The 18,999-nt window shown below is 36.7% G+C and overlaps 3 protein-coding genes and 2 long non-coding RNA genes across 9 annotated transcripts in view; 2 read left to right on the forward strand and 3 right to left on the reverse strand.

Moving 5' to 3' along the window:
* Positions 1 to 3,777: 3,777 nt before the first annotated feature.
* LOC122974935 lies at positions 3,778 to 6,753 on the reverse strand. Of its 2 annotated transcripts, XR_006400497.1 has the most exons (5): positions 5,337 to 6,753; positions 4,714 to 4,839; positions 4,463 to 4,571; positions 4,266 to 4,355; positions 3,778 to 4,066 (listed from the first exon to the last, which is right to left on the reverse strand). It is a non-coding gene; the product is annotated as an uncharacterized LOC122974935 (long non-coding RNA). The 2 variants fall into 2 exon arrangements; XR_006400496.1 differs by having other exon boundaries at positions 4,714 to 6,753.
* Positions 6,754 to 8,492: 1,739 nt separating this feature from the next.
* On the reverse strand, positions 8,493 to 10,461 carry LOC122974931 (zinc finger protein 22-like). Its single transcript, XM_044343033.1, has 4 exons — positions 10,328 to 10,461; positions 9,959 to 10,021; positions 8,617 to 8,824; positions 8,493 to 8,584 (listed from the first exon to the last, which is right to left on the reverse strand). Exons 2-4 carry the CDS (start codon positions 10,019 to 10,021, stop codon positions 8,541 to 8,543), a joined length of 315 nt encoding a protein of 104 aa, XP_044198968.1. The 5' UTR covers positions 10,328 to 10,461; the 3' UTR covers positions 8,493 to 8,540.
* A 1,585-nt stretch (positions 10,462 to 12,046) lies between these two features.
* LOC122974912 (zinc finger protein 239-like) lies at positions 12,047 to 14,707 on the forward strand. Of its 4 annotated transcripts, XM_044343003.1 has the most exons (4): positions 12,047 to 12,154; positions 13,132 to 13,343; positions 13,428 to 14,007; positions 14,166 to 14,707. In XM_044343003.1, the coding sequence occupies exons 1-4, from the start codon at positions 12,092 to 12,094 to the stop codon at positions 14,598 to 14,600; spliced, it is 1,290 nt and encodes a 429-aa protein (XP_044198938.1). In that variant the 5' UTR covers positions 12,047 to 12,091; the 3' UTR covers positions 14,601 to 14,707. The 4 variants fall into 4 exon arrangements, with proteins under 4 accessions (XP_044198938.1, XP_044198936.1, XP_044198937.1 ...); XM_044343001.1 differs by having other exon boundaries at positions 13,132 to 14,007; XM_044343002.1 differs by having other exon boundaries at positions 13,132 to 13,983.
* A 1,223-nt stretch (positions 14,708 to 15,930) lies between these two features.
* LOC122974940 lies at positions 15,931 to 17,767 on the reverse strand. The gene is made up of 3 exons (XR_006400505.1): positions 17,534 to 17,767; positions 16,535 to 16,608; positions 15,931 to 16,450 (listed from the first exon to the last, which is right to left on the reverse strand). It is a non-coding gene; the product is annotated as an uncharacterized LOC122974940 (long non-coding RNA).
* LOC122974893 (ELKS/Rab6-interacting/CAST family member 1-like) overlaps positions 16,792 to 18,999 on the forward strand; it is a 138,493-nt gene continuing 136,285 nt past the window's right edge. Inside the window, exon 1 of the mRNA XM_044342957.1 lies at positions 16,792 to 17,105. The gene's annotated coding sequence lies outside the window, so the exon portion shown is untranslated. The remainder of the gene's footprint in view (positions 17,106 to 18,999) is intronic.

Here is an 18,999-nt window from a genome sequence, read left to right on the forward strand (position 1 = left end):
AATATTTAAAAGATCAGTTTTGAACATGTGGGGGTTAGAGAATTGCCATGAATGCTAAGCAAGGCTCTTCTATCATTGCAAATATCCTTCAGGATGGTTAAGAATCAAATTTTTATCTTAATGCATCAAAATTCGGAGAACCATTCACTCGAATATTAGCAAACATACAATACAGTAGTTCATTTTTAAAAACAGGATCACAACATTGTAACCTTTTTCATAACTTACCTACCTCTATTTATGTGAATAGATTAGAGATTTGGAAAACGGTGGTGGCGCATATATATATGTTCCAAGATGTTCTGAGATTGATTTACCTTCACTCAAGGGTGACATGGTGGTTTGCATGGTGGGTTGCACAATATATGGCTATAAGTCCCCCCCTTCTTTCTTGCTGGGGGGTAAATGCACTATAAGCCTTCACACATGTCAGTATTTTCTAATTTTCTGTTGCATCTCTTATGACCTTTCGGAGGGGGACACGTCACAACCTGCTTCAACATTACCCTGTGGGCAACCAGGACTTAACACCAGATGACCAGAATATGACGAACTATGCAGATGTATACAAAAATGAGGGAAACCCTCCTAGTGTTCAGACTACTGCTACTCAAGACAGTGGGACTCCAGTGACCTGGGTGACTGAGACCGCTACAACTTATACAAGGGAGACTATTAGGACCAGGAGGAACAATTGTAAGGACTCCCACCCGCATGTAATCACAGCATTTTATATGAGAAAGGCCAGTTCTAGATTTTTATTTATCTCCCTGCAGTCCTTGAACCGACAGCTCATGAAACTCAGATCAAACTGTCAAACTAGGCAGTGCTGATCAAATATGGATCAAGATTCTGTGACTGCAATGCCTATTTCTCGCCTCAAATGTTTTCAGAAACATATTTTAGTGTACTGTTAAGCTGTAATTTGAGAAAATACGGATGGAAGGACAGATGGACTCACGTGCACATGCGGCCCAACTGGCTACCAAAACACAGAACAGAGAAGCTCAAATAACAACACACACAGAGAGAGTGTGACTTAATTCCCTGCTCCGGTCACCATTACTTCACTTTACTTGGCAAATAGTTGTTTGCTGACATCTAGTGAGGCTGAATGTCATTCATTGCAACTTTAACAGTCCTACAGTGAAAATTTCAATAGCATGCCATCTGGCCCCACTATTACTGCTGGTGGCTCTGGGCAGCGATAATTCTTCTTCCTCTCATGCTGGACTGAGGGCAGACTGGACGCTACAGTGACTCACTATCGCCCCTCAGGTACAAAGCAGTATTATGAGACAGTACAGGCTGGATGAGGCTAGAGCTAGCTGGTTAGCATGCTAACTTCAATAGATATCTCAGCAACACAATACATACAGGTCTTTGACATAATGTCTAAACTGTAATTTCTTCACATTCTGTTAATAATTTTAGGTAATTTTCTGAATGTTTTAAACTAAAATTTTGGCCAATTCTTACACATTATACCTTTAACGCCACCAGCAGCTCTGTGTGACAAGCACAAACCAAGCCCAGAGTTATCAGCGTTAGGATATTCATAGCTGGCGGCAGCTGATATGAAATATACCTCAGAGTCTTGTCTATTACCTCACAATTAGAGAATTTGGCTGAACTGAATTTTCAAATCAAAGCAGACAGGAATAAGCTACTTTTGAGCAGAAAATTGTTGAACTGAGTAGATGTAGTATTTAACAGAGAGCATGAAAAATACGGAGAGCATGAATTGTTAAATGGAGAGAACAAATTGTTAACATGGAAGCACATAATATTAAATAGCGATAAGTTTTTTTTCCTCCATGAGACTTCACAAGTTCTGAAAAAAAATACAGTGGGGCTAAAGCTAACGTTACAACATGACAAACACTGTGCAGCTAAAGCTAACGTTACAACATGACAAACACAGCGGAAGTGAGCGAGGAGATTTTCTTGTTCTTTTGGATTGTTTAGCCCTCCAGCTAACTTGAATGGGGATAAAACAATTCAATCGTGCCGCTCTTGTAGACTTTAGAAATGTGATCGGACTGAACGGATCCAATTATAATAGTGTGACGAGTCATTTTGCTAGGGTTGTAATGCTCAAAAAAAATTATCCACTGATTTACAGACGTCTCTTTCACAATGTAAGTCTATGGGAAAAAGTATTTTTGGGCCCAATAGCAACACATGACATTGTAATTACACGGTTTGGCCACTGTGTCAAAATGGCTTCACAGTCCAGCGCTGTTCCTGGTGGCTTTGCTTACATGCAACATGTTCTGAGTTGTGGCTAACTGTGGAAAGGGTCCACACACGTCTAGTCACAGTAGTGGTTTGTTTCTAAAAGGGATCGAAGTTTTAAATCTCATATATGGCAGCACAGGTGCCCAGTCTCTTGCTGTACAGTGTGCAATTCCAGCTAGTGGACACTATTGTCACTAGATTTAATCATTGAAATACATCAAGTCAGTAGTTTAATATTGGTAAGTATAAAAAGGGGGGGTATAATCGTGTGTTATTCATTGATACACATTAGGTAGTAATACTTATTTAATACATGGAATTTCGGAATGTGCAGGGTGGATAAATGATGAATGCATTTAATGTTATGCTTTTGATACTGTATATATACGTAGGTTCAATGTTAAGCTCACAACTACTTTTTCTCATCTTATGCTCAAGTATCAATAATCTTGTTTGTCAGTTATTTCTTTGAATTTTAGTAAACCATTGTGAGCATATAACATGTGTCCAAAAAACTGATGTAAATTATGAGATGGTACTCTGAATATTATGTTTTGACCACTTCATATGAAAGCCACTGACTCCAGTGTACATTCATTCAATGAGCAAGTTTTGTTTTTAAATGCTACATCTTGCCTGCTCGGGCCAAACATATCTGATAAATGAGTTGTATGAGATTTATTATGCAGCTGAAATACTTATGAAAGTGCTTTTCTAAACATTAGCCTCTCAGATCTTTGTTTTTTTTTTTTTTCTGTTTTTCAGATTACATTAACTGTAACTCTTGTCCAATAAGACCCCATATCCTGCTTACTCTGTTCACCCATAAACTGCACTGGGAAAGTGCAAAAGGGAAGTCCTTTTTGCATGATGGAACACAGAAAGCATGTAACTGATTATAGGAGAAGCATTTTTCAAAACAGTGTTACAAATTTCTTTAAAGCAATAAATTGCATAAAAGCCACTAAAATAAACAGTGAATGTTTTTACTGAGCAAAGATATTTCAGAAGGGAGCACTGGTCCAACACTTCTAGTGTGTTTTTCTCAAGGGGAACTTTAGCCAGCAGACTATTTATACTTCAGCTGTCTGACTGACTGGCGCCCTGGGAACTGGGACACTGTGTGTGTGTGTGTGTGTGTGTGTGTGTGATTGTGTGTGTGTGTGTGTATGTGTCTTTGGTCAGTGTCTCGCTGGAATGATTTTTTTAGGATGATGTGTAATTATCTATCAGATACAGAAAAAGAGACCTGGGGGATCGCAGTGATTGGCTGTGATACATGCCACATACTGTAGTCATATACTGTCCAGATGAAGGTCATTCACCTTTCTAACACAGACAGTGACAGCTGGATGCAGAAAGACCTTGATCACCTTGACACCCATCATGTGATGAAATCTGTAAAAGATCCTTGAACTTTTAAGTTGGTATAGTTTTTTATGTGTTGTCATCGTTTTCATCATTTTCTTCAAACTAAAAAAGATAAGGGTTTTAACTCATTGCATTTATTGTTAAATAAAACACCTAGCAAAAGAATTCCAATTTATTATCTTTATTTATGGTCCCATTTAAAATGTATATGCCAATATAAAAATGTGGGAGGAATACAGAGTAATCCCATGCTGACATAGGGACAATAATCTCACCCCAGCAAGAAAGGAGCATGACTTCAAACCTCAAACTCTCCTGCGGTCTGAGTAATGTTTTCCTCATTGTCTAATACATCTATATAGTTAGCCATATTCTGGTAGTTTGGTGTAAAGTCCTGGTTGTGCCCACAGGTTCATGTGGAACCTCGTTGTTACTTTTCCTCCTCCAAAAGATCCTAAGAGATGAAATAAAAAGTTAGAAAATACTAATATGTGGTTTTATAGTGTGGTTACCCCCCAGCAAGAAAGAAGCGTGGAGCCTCATAGCCATATATTGTGCAACCCTTACAATGTTTTTTACTATCTAACTAAATTTACTAACTAAATCATAAATCATCTACAAGAGCTATACTGTATCACTCTTATCATATTCACCAACAGTTTGAAAGTCTGGAATGATGCACCATCCTCATCGTAAACCAGTGTCCCCAAATAAGGTACTTTCTAATCTGCTGTCGTCATTCCCTGAAAGAGAAACAGACGGAGAGATCAGTTGAACTGTTTGTTGTGCACTGTGTAATGGTGACAAGTATGCGTGACATCTCCAGGAAAACGACAAATGTATGACTTACATAGATAGAGAACTTCTTGGTGCGCTCACGATGTAGCCGTTGGGGGACTGACTCTTCCTAATGTGGCTGAGTTGAAGGGAGAGGGAGACGAATAAATGTCCCTATTTGCCTGAGAATGACAAGCACTCATATTTTAGTTTCCACAATTCATAAAGTACATTAAATTGTTTAAACATGTGATTTCACATCAGATACATAACAATGAGAACTGTCATTGTAGCCTTTTATAGACGCAGATGTGTAATTCATACCTGGATCACTCATCTCTGTGTTTTATATGAATACCAGCAGTGGAATATCTTGTTCCATACTATTCCAATACTTTCCTGTGGCCAATATAGGTTTGAAGATCTATCATCTAAAACTCTGGCACCTGCCTGCACACAGATCAAGGACACAAATTCAAAGCAAGAGACTCTCTAAACAAGTTCCACAATAAAACACATGCATGAATCACACTGTCACAGATGAAGATGGTGAAGATTACTTGCCTTGCAACTCCAAGGCAAAGTTTGGGATTTTGTGTGACTGAGGCAGGAACATGTTTACTTGGTGACTAAGTGAATGCAGCTTCACTTAGTCACCTGCTGAAGCTCTCTAATGTCTCTATGGATTTGTATATAGTTTGTAATTCCCGTGAGACACAGAGCAGATCTGGTCCTAATAGTTGTGCAAGTGGTCCACGTGGTATACGTTGCTAACACTTTTAGCATTATGAAATGGGATTTTACCTGCCACTGATTATCAATGCAGCTAGTGGACTTTTAGATCGCTAACGTTTTTAGCATAAATCCATGGAGTTGAACATAGCATTTAGCATTACAGCTAGTGGACATTTTCTCTAGTTAGCTACATGCTAGAAGTTTCAACTCACCGGTGCAATGAATTGGCACATTAGCATGAAAAATAGCGTCAGACCTCAGTGCATAGGTGGGAACGGACGGCATTCTCTCTTTTTTATCCACATTCTAATTTTATGTTGTTAATATTAAGTATGAATTAACGCATGAACACACAACATTAACTTAAATGAGTTCCTCCATTGTTTAGCTAAGTTTCTTGCCTTAAACTTAAATTTATTGGCTGTTTGCCAAGTTTATCAACAAAAACATCTTCTTTCTACCCATTAAACTATCTCAAACATATACACGTGCAATATTTAATGAGAGTTTATTTATTTCATGTGTATGATTTCCTGAACATTAACACAGAGATTTATTTTTTATTGCTAATGTAACTACTCTGGGCTACATTAGCATCTAGTGTAACTGACAGTATAGGCCTACATGTGGATGTGGATATTAATGTAGGCTATGAGCCCTAAATATGATGATTAAAATATTTTTATGAGAATCCTGCTGTCTCTGGTCTGTTATTAAACTAATGGTGAACCCCTCAGTAAAAAGCCAGTAGCTACTTGTTAGTTTTGATGCTTTACATTGGGGAGTAAATAATGGCTATAAGGAATGAGGGACTACCCAGTAACTACTCAGTATTATGTATCACTTTATTTGAACGGGCATAAAAAGAGTAACTAATGTTTCATCTCATACAACTCATTTATCAGATATGTTTTGGCACAAGCAGGCCAGATCTAGAATTTAAAAACAAAACTTGCTCATTTAAAAAAAAAAAAAAGTGGACACTGGAGTCAGTGGCTTTCACATGAAGTGATCAAAACATAATATTCAGAGTACCATCTCATAATTTACATCATTTTTGGACACATGTTACATGTTGACAATGGCTGACTAAAATTCAAAGAAATAACTGATGAACAAGATTCTTTATGCTAGATGTGAGCCTAATGTTGAATCTATGTATATACAGTATCAGATTAAATTGTGTTCCCATGATGATGTCATTATGCAATCTTTGTTGCTTCCCTGAGCTTCTTTCACATACAGACCTGAACATTGGTTAAACAATGGTGCCTCCTCCTGGACAAATACTTGAGTTGCTTTATGTGCCAAAATGTATAAAATATTTCAAAGTCTTTCCTATTCTATATTTTAACCAGCAAGTAGAATGAAACCTCTGATTTGCACACCTCATATATGTGACTGATCTATTTTGTACCTTTTCTTACTGTCAGGTAGGTGATCTTGACCAAAACCAACATGTCACACCACTGCATACCCACATGTTGCCTCCATGCTTTGACCTGCATATTGTGTTGGATGCTATTATAAGTAAATGAGGCAGGTGTCTACTTGATTTACACAGTTTTGGGGTTTAAAGCTGAAGAAGGGCTGTCCAAATGAGTCAAATCAAGTAGATATCTTTTAATGTTACAGCCTTTTTAGTGCCAATGTCCCTTTTTTTGTTACTATACTTCCACCGCAGCTCAACAGGGAAACACAAAGTGGGAATTTTGATGCTAAGAAGACTGTAAATGTGGCAGATATCAACTTGATATGACCAACTCAGACTGCTGAAGCCTCATATAAGCTTTGGATTTTGCCGCCCATCACTTACATTGAAAGCACATTTGAAGAGGATCTTTTAATAGCCAGTATGAAGAGGAGGAATGATTACAGCGAGGAAAACCTCCTGACTATTGTTTTAGGACAGACATGAAAAATTTTGAACCTATTGTATATCTTTAAGTTCACTTGTTTTAACTTGCTATATTATTATTATGTAAGTAGCTTATCATTTGAAAACAACTGTAAATAATTTAAATAAAGATAGCCTATGGAAACTGCTAATCAATCCATAATGATGAATAAATTGAATTATAAGGATGCCGGCACACTATAGGCTCCATATAGTCTGCTATACGAAAGAATATACTCCAGTACTTCTCTGTGGAATTGATCAAAGCTCCTTTACACAGAGCAGAACGTGCAGTTTTTAGTAGAAATGTACTTTATGCACACTTATGCACATTACCATACCATTACCTTTGCACTACGCTCACTCCTACTACTACCTCTAGTGAATTTTCTTGCGGTATAACTTGCAAATTACATCGATTTTTCACATATTGTTAAAAGATGTATATACTGTACAGAGGGAAGATACAAAGTGTCTGCTGATGTCTTTGTGTCCAAGACTTCAGGAAGTCACTGACTGCAAAGAATTTCCCACAAAATATTAGATATGATGATTTTGTTTGACTTTATCTGTCCAATTATGTTTGAACCCTTAAAGTTCAAATACTGTCTGGACTGCATGTAACTATGTGTATGTATGTAAATATAATATAGTTTATCCTTTTTTTAATTTCTTAGTGCAACTTTTATATACTCTGCTATATTTATTGCATTTTTTCTTGTTTTATTCTATTCTACTTCCAAATATTTTAATATTTGTTCATACATTTTCTGTGCATGTAGTGAGGAGTTGGCTACAGCTTCATTTAATTGTGTAATACTGTTTTGTATAATGACAATAAAACTGAACCTTGAACCTTGAAATGATCTTTAGTTTGGGAATCGAACCCCCAACCCTGCCAGTGATGATACCTTGTTTTCCAGTGAGCTTTGTACTTGTGTGTATCTGTTGTGTATTTGCTGATGTAGCTTTGACAGCAGGAGTAAAGCAACAATAAAAATGTCACAACTCAAGTTGCATGCATATGAATATTATTGAATTATTTTCATGACAAGTTTTACAAATCACGTGTCATCTTTTAACAGTTAAGAGATCCAGACAGTTCAGGTGCACTCTCTACACAGTGTAAGTGTGCTGATGGTCCTTTAAATGTACAAATACAGTGAAACTCTTACCACACTGGTCACAGGTGTGAGGATTTTCTCCAGTGTGAGTACACAGATGTTTAAGTAATTGTCCAGATTGAGTGAAACTCTTACCACACTGGTCACAGGTGTAAGGATTTTCTCCAGTGTGAGTGCGCAGATGCTTCTTTAAATGTCCAGACATAGTGAAACTCCTACCACACTGGTCACAGAAGTACGGATTTTCTCCAGTGTGGATATGCTGATGATGCTTCAAATATGCTGAGGAAGAGAAGCTCTTCTGACACTGGTCACAGGTGTAAGGCTTTTCTCCAGTGTGAGTGTGCAGATGCTCCATTAAATGTCCAGATTGAGTGAAACTCTTACCACACTGGTCACAGAGGTACGGTTTTTCGCCAGTGTGAGTGCGTAGATGGTTCTGTAAATGTCCAGATTGAATGAATCTCTTACCACACTGGTCACAGAGGTACGGTTTTTCTCCAGTGTGGATACGCTGATGACACTTCAAATATGATGAGGAAGAGAAGCTCTTCTGACACTTGTCACAGTGGTGTGTTTTCTCTACAGTGTCAGCACGCTGATGTGGATCCATTTGTCCTCCTATGAAACTCTCCTCACTCTCACCATGGGGTCCGGCTAGGTTTTTGCTTGTCTGTTTCTATTATACAAAACGAAAGAAAGAGAAAGACAGAAGGAGTGTAAGAATGTATTAAATAGTGGAACTGATACAAGAAGAAGTGTCCTGATGTATGAATACATGGACAAGGTAGAGGTGAAGAAGGCATTTCCGTTGTTAAACCAATAGTTACTAAACACCTGTGAGTGCTGTATGGCTCTTACACCATGGCCAATTAGTACAAGAGGTAGGCCACTCAGTTTAACACATGGTTAGGTTAGTTTCACCTGTCAGTTAACTGCTAACAGAGCCTGAAGCATCAAAACTGTTGCTATGGTTACAGGCAATTTAATACACCTTGAGCCTTGATTTAAAACATATATATTTTTAAAGATCCCTTCCAACTGAAATCAGTGTTGTATAATGTTAGTGGTGGAAAGTAGAAATTATACTTAAGTACATGTACTTGAGTATTTCCATTTGCTACTTTATACTTTCTACTCCTCTACATTTATTTGACAGCTTTAGTTACTTTTCAGATGAAGATTTGACACAATGGATAATATAACAAGGTTTTTAAAATACAAGCATTGTTAAAGATGAAACCAGTGGTTTCCAACCTTTTTGGCTTTTGACGTCCTTTAAAGCCAAAAAGCAGTGTGTCATCGGGGTCACATTTCAGATGTCTATGAGATGTTAACAGCGCCACCAAATAGTGATTTTTCCCTCTAAACTTCTCACATGGTTGCATTTTAATAAATGTTTAGATGATCCAATATTTAGATCAGAAAAGTCCAAAAACCGAAATTTGAACAAAGTTCTGATTTGTGTATCAGAACTTTTTTTCTTCTTTCCACTGGACTAAACTAGCTAACTGCATATAAAAACAGTTCAAACTAGCTCCACCTTCAGCAGCTACAACAGTAACATGCTGCTTACACACTGATGCTTTAGTATTAATAATCTAATGATTTTATATATAATAATATATCAGTCAGAGGGACCAAACCACTACTTTTACTGCAACACTTTAACTACATTAAGCTGATAATATTTATGTACTTTTACTTAAGTAGGATTTTTCATGCAGCACTTTTACTTGTAATGGAGTATTTTTACTCTGCTGTATTGGTACTTTTACTTAAGTAAAGTAAAGGTTTGTTGTCTGGCTCTTACCTCTGCTGATGAGTTCATTTTGTTGCTGCTGTTTGTATTCTCCTCTGCTAGATATTCCTCCATCTATCAACAAACTGATCAGAGATAATCCAGTCAGACTGTGTAACTCTGAAAAATCATACTTCTTTGTGCTTTTATGTTGTGCATTTTCTAAATAACTGCAATTAACTATTCGTTACAATTTGGCATTAGCCTTAAGTTTGGCTTTTCTGATATTATTTTGAATTTTAGCTACAAGTGAGGATCATGAACACCAGACAGGACCAGCAAATATTTATTTCTAAATAAAAAGTTTTCTTGTTGATGCTCTAACCTGCAGACCATCAAGTACAAGTAGAAAACAGATGAACAACGCTGGTATGTACTCACCGTTTCTGTGTTTGAAGTTTAATAGACTCCTGTAGGTGATGGGCGTCTTCAGAGAGCTCTGAGTCGCAGATTTTGACAGATGCATGGATCCTTTCCATGGCAACCGCAGCTGAATGATCCACAATAATAACACGTTGACATCCAAATGTCTTTTGAAAATAAACATGCCAAACCATGAAGCATTTTAGTCTGGATCATTTTGTGAATTTGTCAGTTTAGAAACCCACTAGATGACCATAATCATCATAATTTATTTCATTAATTGTAGTAAAACATTATTGAGCTGAAGACATGGAAGACATGGTCATTAAAGAGTTACTGCACACTTGAGCATGTTTTTTTGAGCTGTAAACTAAATTTGATTGACTGTACTGTGATGGAACAAATCAATGATGGTTTTAAAATTGACATTGACCACAATTTTTTTTTAAATCGGCATTTCATGCTTTGAAAATGGCTCAACACGTCATCTGCTTTTTTAAATCAGCCCTGAATAGGCAGGACCAATGCTGACATCTGCTAAAATCTACAAAATGTGTCAAAATACTATCAACACAACTTTGTGTTTTTTAACACTTCTATTTTTGCAGTGTACAATACTTAGTGCTCGACACTGGGCTCCTAATTTCGGGCTCAAAATCTCAAGCCGTTCATACAAACTGAAAACTGTCCCATCAAGTTATCAGAGCATCAACATTGGAATCATTAAAATATGATTGTTGTTGCATTACAAAAGGAAGGAGGTTATAAAATGATGATGCAGTGAAACAATAACGACACTGTGGTTTTCTCAAAGATTATACAGTAACGCTTTATCTTACAGGTCCTGTAGTTACCAAATTAATCGATGTGTAACAGTAACGTTTCAGCAACACTCCTGGAAATGGCTCTGTAACTTATTATTTATATAAATAAATGCCAATGTAACCTGTAGAGCCTATTTTTGAGATACAGGATCAGCTGAAAATGCATATTTGTCAACAGGAAAGCATACAATTCAATGAATGCAGACTGAATTTTTTTAAATAACCAATGATTCATGAATTAAAATTTACTTTGTTTTAAAATGGCCTTTTCTTGTGAGGAAATATTTAACTAACTGAGAGGAAATGACATATTTTAGTTACCACAGTTCATAAAGTACATTTCAACATCAGATCAGTTGTTTCAACATCAGATAAGGCATGGGACGATAGGAAAATTTCATGTCATGATTATCTTGGCCAAAATAATTGCGATTAATGATATGATCCCAATAATCATAAAAAAATTAAAATTCTCTTAAAATGGCACTGAGACATACTGGAATCACTTTACCATATATTTTGTTAAGAAAGTGCATCATAGTACACATATCTTTTTAGTGAACATCCTTTATTAGTGAAAAACAAACAAAATTCAAAATAATATCAGAAAAGCCAAACTTAAAGCTGATGCCAAATTGTTTAGCGTTATCATTTACACTAATATTTCTCAAATAACTAAGTACGTGCTTATTAATAAATTCAGCTAACTATGTTAATATATAGTTAACGAAAAGTTAATTGCAGTTATTCAGAAAATGAAGAACATAAAAGCACAAAGAAGTATGGTTTTTCAGAGTTGCACAGTCTGACTGGATTATCTCTGATCAGTTTGTTTATACATGTGTCTGAGTAATAAGTTTTATGTAACTGTCTATGATTGACATTCACTTCTAGCAGTGTATTGTTTTTAATTTGTGTTAACTTTGCTGTTTTCTGTGTTTTTATTTTATGATGATAGATGGAGGAATATCTAGCAGAGGAGAATACAAACAGCAGCAACAAAATGAGCTCATCAGCAGAGGTAAGAGCCAGGCAACAAACCTCATCGTGAGATGATTAATGGGAGAGGAAAGAAGAAAAAACAAAGTTCTGATACACAAATCTGTTTTCAGTTTTTGACTTTTTCTCTAATCTTTGATTTTTGGTGAAATATTGGATAATTTGAACATTTATTGAAATGCAACCATGTAAGAAGTTTATAGGGAAAAATCACTATTTGGTGGCGCTGTTAACAACTCATAGACATCTGAAATGAGACCCCAACTACACACTGCTTTTTGTAAGACGTCAAAAGCCAAAAAGGTTGGAAACCACTGATTTCATCTTTAACAATGCTTGTATTTTAAAAGCTTTTTATATTATCCATTGTGTCAAATCTTCATCTGAAAAGTAACTAAAGCTGTCAAATAAATGTAGTGGAGTAGAAAGTAGAAAGTAGCATCAAATGGAAATATTCAAGTACAGTACAAGTACCTCCCAAAATGTACTTAAGTACAGTACTTGAGTAAATGTACTTAAGTATAATTTCTACTTTCCACCACTAACATTATACAACACTTATTTCAGTTGGAAGGGATCTCTAAAAAATGTATATGTGTATAGTTTTGGTCACTCTTTTAAATCAAGGCTCAAGGTGTATTAAATTGCCTGTAACCATAGCCACAGTTTTGATGCTTCAGGCTCTGTTAGCAGTTAACTGACAGGTGAAACTAACCTAACTATGTGTTAAACTGACAACAAGCATAAGTAAACACATAGAGAACGATTTAAACAAAGTGTCTCTTTCTTCTTTTGGTAAGTGGCCATGGTGTAAAAGCCATACAGCACTCACAGGTGTTTAGTAATAGCAAACTATTGGTTTCACAAAGGAAATGCCTTCTTCACCTCTACCTCGTCCATGTATTCATACATCAGGACACTTCTTCTTGTATCAATTCTACTATTTAATACATTCTTACACTCCTTCTGTCTTTCTCTTTCTTTCGTTTTGTATAATAGAAACAGACGAGCAAAAACCTAGCCGGACCCCATGGTGAGAGTGAGGAGAGTTTCATAGGAGGACAAATGGATCCACATCATTGTGCTGACACTGTGGAGAAAACACACCACTGTGACCAGTGTCAGAAGAGCTTCTCTTCCTCATCATATTTGAAGTGTCATCAGTGTATCCACACTGGAGAAAAACCTTACACCTGTGACCAGTGTGGTAAGAGCTTCTCTTCCTCAACATATTTGAAGCATCATCAGCGTATCCACACTGGAGAAAAACCGTACCTCTGTGACCAGTGTGGTAGGAGTTTCACTCAACTTGGAAATTTAAAGGACCATCTGCGCACTCACACTGGAGAAAAGCCTTACACCTGTGACCAGTGTCAGAAGAGCTTCTCTTCCTCAAGAAATTTAAAGCATCATCAGGGTATCCACACTCTTGAAAATCCTTACACCTGTGACCAGTGTGGTAAGAGTTTCACTCAATCTGGATATTTAAAGAAGCATCTGCGCACTCACACTGGAGAAAAGCCTTACACCTGTGACCAGTGTGGTAAGAGTTTCACTCAATCTGGACATTTAAAGAAGCATCTGCACACTCACACTGGAGAAAAACCGTACCTCTGTGACCAGTGTGGTAGGAGTTTCACTCAATCTGGACATTTAATGGAGCATCTGCGCACTCACACTGGAGAAAAACCGTACCTCTGTGACCAGTGTGGTAGGAGTTTCACTCAATCTGGACATTTAATGGAGCATCTGCGCACTCACACTGGAGAAAAGCCTTACACCTGTGACCAGTGTCAGAAGAGCTTCTCTTCCTCAGCATATTTGAAGCATCATCAGCATATCCACACTGGTGTAAGAGCCATACAGCACTCACAGGTGTTTAGTAACTATTGGTTTAACAACGGAAATGCCTTCTTCACCTCTACCTCGTCCATGTATTCATACATCAGGACACTTCTTCTTGTATCAGTTCCACTATTTAATACATTCTTACACTCCTTATGTCTTTCTCTTTCTTTCGTTTTGTATAATAGAAACAGACGAGCAAAAACCTAGCCGGACCTCATGGTGAGAGTGAGGAGAGTTTCATAGGAGGACAAATGGATCCACATCAGCGTGCCGACACTGTGGAGAAAACACACCACTGTGACCAGTGTCAGAAGAGCTTCTCTTCCTCATCATATTTGAAGTGTCATCAGCATATCCACACTGGAGAAAAACCGTACCTCTGTGACCAGTGTGGTAAGAGTTTCATTCTATCTGGACAATTACAGAAACATCTGCGTACTCACACTGGAGAAAATCCTCACACCTGTGACCAGCGTGGTAAGAGTTTCACTCAATCTGGATATTTAAAGAAGTATCTGCACACTCACACTGGAGAAAATCCTCACACCTGTGACCAGTGTGGTAAGAGTTTCACTGTATTTGTACATTTAAAGGACCATCAACACACTTACACTGTGTAGAGAGTGCACCTGAACTGTCTGGATCTCTTAGCTGTTAAAAAATGACATGTGATTTGTAAAACTTGTCATGAAAATATTTCAATAATACTCATATGCATGCAACTTGAGTTGTGAAATTTTTATTGTTGCTTTACTCCTGCTGTCAAAGCTACATCAGCAAATACACAACAGATACACACAAGTACAAAGCTCACTGGAAAACAAGGTATCATCACTGGCAGGGTTGGGGGTTCGATTCCCAAACTAAAGATCATTTCAAGGTTCAAGGTTCAGTTTTATTGTCATTATACAAAACAGTATTGCACAATTAAATGAAGCTGTAGCCAACTCCTCACTACATGCACAGAAAATGTATGAACAAATATTAAAATATTTGAAAGTAGAATAGAATAAAACAAGAAAAAATGCAATAAATATGGCAAAGTATATGAAAGTTGCACAAAGAAATTAAAAAAAGGATAAACTATATTATATTTACATACATACACATAGTTACATGCAGTCCAGACAGTATTTGAACTTTAAGGGTTCAAACATAATTGGACAGATAAAGTCAAACAAAATCATCATATCTAATATTTTGTGGGAAATTCTTTGCAGTCAGTGACTTCCTGAAGTCTTGGACACAAAGACATCAGCAGACACTTTGTATCTTCCCTCTGTACAGTATATTTATTATTTCTTACAATGTGTGCCAAATCAATGTAATTTGCAAGTTATTGTGCAAGAAAATTTACTTGACGTAGGTACTAATGTGCATAAGTGTGCATAAAGTACATTTCTACAAAAAACTGCATGTTCTGCTCTGTGTAAAGGAGCTTTGATCAATTCCACAGAGAAGTACTGGAGTATATTCTTTTATATAGCAGACTATATGGAGCCTATAGTGTGCCGGCATCCTTATAATTCAATTTATTCATCATTATGGATTGATTAGCAGTTTCCATAGGCTATCTTTAATTAAATTATTTTGTTGTATTCAAATGAGAAGCTACTTACATAATAATAATATAGCAAGTTAAAACAAGTAAACTTAAAGATATACAATAGGTTCACAATTTTTCAAGTCTGTCCTAAAACAATAGTCAGGAGGTTTTCCTCGCTGTAATCATTCCTCCTCTTCATACTGGCTATTAAAAGATCCTCTTCAAATGTGCTTTCAATGTAAGTGATGGGGGGCAAAATCCAAAGCTTATATGAGGCTTCAGCAATCTGAGGTTATATCAAGTTGATATCTGCCACATTTACAGTCTTCTTAGCATCAAATTCCCACTTTGTGTTTCTCTGTTGAGCTGCAGTGGAAGTATAGTGAAAAAAGGGACTTTGGCACTGAAAAGACTGTAACATTGAAAGATATCTACTTGATTTGACTCATATGGACGGCCTTCCTTCAGTTTTATAACCGAAAACTGTATAAATCAAGTAGACACCTGCTTCATTTACTTATAATAGCATCTAACACAATATGCAGGTCAAATTATGGAGGCAACATGTGGGTGTGCAGTGGTGTGACATGTTGGTTTTGGTCAAGATCACCTACCTGACAGTAAGAAAAGGTACAAAGCAGATCAATCACATATATGAGGTGTGCAAATCAGAGGTTTTATCCTACTTGCTGGTTAAAACTGACTCATAATGCAACTCATTTGACCAGGGGGAGGCACCATTGTTTAACCAATGTTCAGGTCTGTCTGTGAGAGAAGCTTAGGGAAGCAATAAAGAGTGGAAAGATGAGAACTCCCGCAACATTTGTAGTATGAGGAACAACTTTATTAGTTGACTGACGCGTTTCAGCTTGTGGTCTTCATCAGGGTCATCCATGGAGTGTAGTATGGTAACTTCCACAAAGCCTGACAAAACAGGGACTGAAATAAAAGCAATGGTCCCAGGTTTTACTCATGGACTAGAAAAGAAATTGATGAGAACAGACTCACCCTCTCCTGGTGTGTGTTTGTGGTTCTCTCGCTCACTTCTCTCCCTGTCGCTTTCCTTAATGGCTGAGCAGCAACTGTGACAATATAAAAGTTATTACTGATGAATCATTAACACTAACTACTAACTTTGAAATCCTGCTTTGTGAAATACCCCTAGTTTTCCCACATGTTGATCAAACAATCACAACAACAACAATTAGAACTTTAATTGTCCTTCAAATGAAGGCTGCCTCTTGCTGGCCTTGCCACTGGCCACCCTCCAGTGTACCATCCTGCAAGTTTCTGCTGGCACTTCTGCAAAATTTTGTTAGTCTGGTGCCCCCCACTCAGATTAGCTGACTCTCCAGGTTTGCCTGTCATCATCATCAGTCTCCTCATCACTAATAAGGCATGCAGGGACGTCTTTCAAAAACCTGCAGTCCTCCTCATTAAGCACTTGATCTGCCACAGCTTTGCGTGCATTCAGAAGCTGACAAGAAAACAAATGTTCAAGGAACATTGCACTTGCGTCTTTGTGATTGCGAGTGGCAAGTGTTAGGTTGATGTGATTACCTATGTGGTGAAGACACAGGTATTTATAAATATTCTCAGCAATGTTTTGTTGTTGTTGTTGTTGTTGTTTTTTACACATTTATAAGCCTAATTTTATACAGTGCGTTTTATTTAAGTATTATCAGCTTTTTTTTTTTTTTTTTTTTTTACAATTTTATAAGCCTAATTTTATTTCCCCCAATGGCTGGTATATTATGAAACCATTATGAATTCCTCCACCTGGTAAACGTTCATTTTAATTACATATGGAAAATAGCAAAAAAATAGAGAACAATCTTGAATCCATTTTATAGCAATAGATCTATTGTAAGAATTGATTTTTGATTTTTGTTTGGTTTTTTTCTGTTTTGTTTTTTTTTTTTAACTTTTGAGGGTGTTTGCAATAATTCCTGCTTTATGTTTTATGTACTTATCTATCTAATATCAACTGTACAAACAACTCCTTACTGTTTTGGTTGAACGAGATCGCTGGCTGCCATGTTGGCTCTCTCTCGTCCAATCACAAGTTGTGTTATTGGGTGGTGAACTGTGCGCAAAGAGCTGAACCAATGACTGTTGCAAAATGGCGTATCGCCGATTTACAACCGTCATGAAGGACCTATTGCGCCCCCTGAGCATTTAGAAATCTACTGAAACATGGACGCGACCTTCAGAGAGTAAATAATATGTCAAGATAGTTATCTGAAGTTTACTGAGTTACGTAAAGACATGTTCCTACATCCTGAGCACTTTACCATTGGAGCAAGCGCACATTACGCATATAGTGAAACGTGATTTATCCTGTATTATGTTTTATTCTGTTGTTTTCCATTTAAAAAAAATCAACAACCCATAAAAACAAACCAAGAAACAAGTTTTGATTTTAAAAAATGTAAATAGTTCTGTTTTACTGTGTAGCAGAGATTTTATGAATAGAGATTTCATTTAATTTTTGTTTGTTCTTCATCTGAGGCCTTGAGCTACGAATGTGAAGATAGTAATCATTTGCACGTAGTTTGTTTTTGTGGAAAATGGATAAAATGTTGAAAAAAATCAAATGCCGTTTTACTTTTTCTTTTTGACTTCTTGGTCTCATAACTTGTTATTATGTCATGTGATATCACTGCAGCATACATATTGAAATAGCTCATGTGCTGAAAAAATTACACCAGTTACTTGCTTGTAACTTACAGTACTGAATTTATACAAATGGCTATATATTAAGACAGTCAAGGCACCAGCAATGGGAAACAAAATGACCCAGACACCAGACTCACTTTTTTCAGAACCTCTAAGAGTCCGCTGCTTGGGGGGCACCACAAATACAAAACTTTGGAATTCGTGAATATATTTACACCTTTACTTATTCTTTGGTATCCTTTGAACAGCACTGTGATGCCAAAATAGTAAGACAAAAGTCTAACTTTACACTGCAATGAAGCATGCAAACAAGACAGTATTTCAATTAACTTGTTCTGCTTTGCATCCACCACAAAATGTTTGTTTTATTCAAGACACCCAACAATAGTGATTTCAGTCACTAGATTTAATCACTGGAATACATCAAGTCAATGGTTTGTAAGTATAAAAACAGTAAATCACAATTTACAATACACTTGGAAAACTATTGGTGCATTAAAAAATGTTACACATCTGGGTGATGTGTTTACTGTTTGGTTAAAACGATCACTATAACATTACAAACATCACATTTCAAGCATTTCAATTCTCAGGAATGAAATGAAAGGCTTTATTTTGAAGAAAATGATAAATAACACTGAGCTACGGTTGCACCAGGTCATTACAGTCTTGCAATACACTTAAAATCACACTAGATGGAGCCAAAGACTGTGATGGTAGATGTCTCCTTGGCTGAATGCCATATTTACTCTGATTTTTATGTTTTTATTGTCTTGTTTAATTGATTAGTCAAT

This window comes from Thunnus albacares, chromosome 23, assembly GCF_914725855.1.
Source record: "Thunnus albacares chromosome 23, fThuAlb1.1, whole genome shotgun sequence".
NCBI classification, from domain to species: Eukaryota; Metazoa; Chordata; class Actinopteri; order Scombriformes; family Scombridae; genus Thunnus; species Thunnus albacares.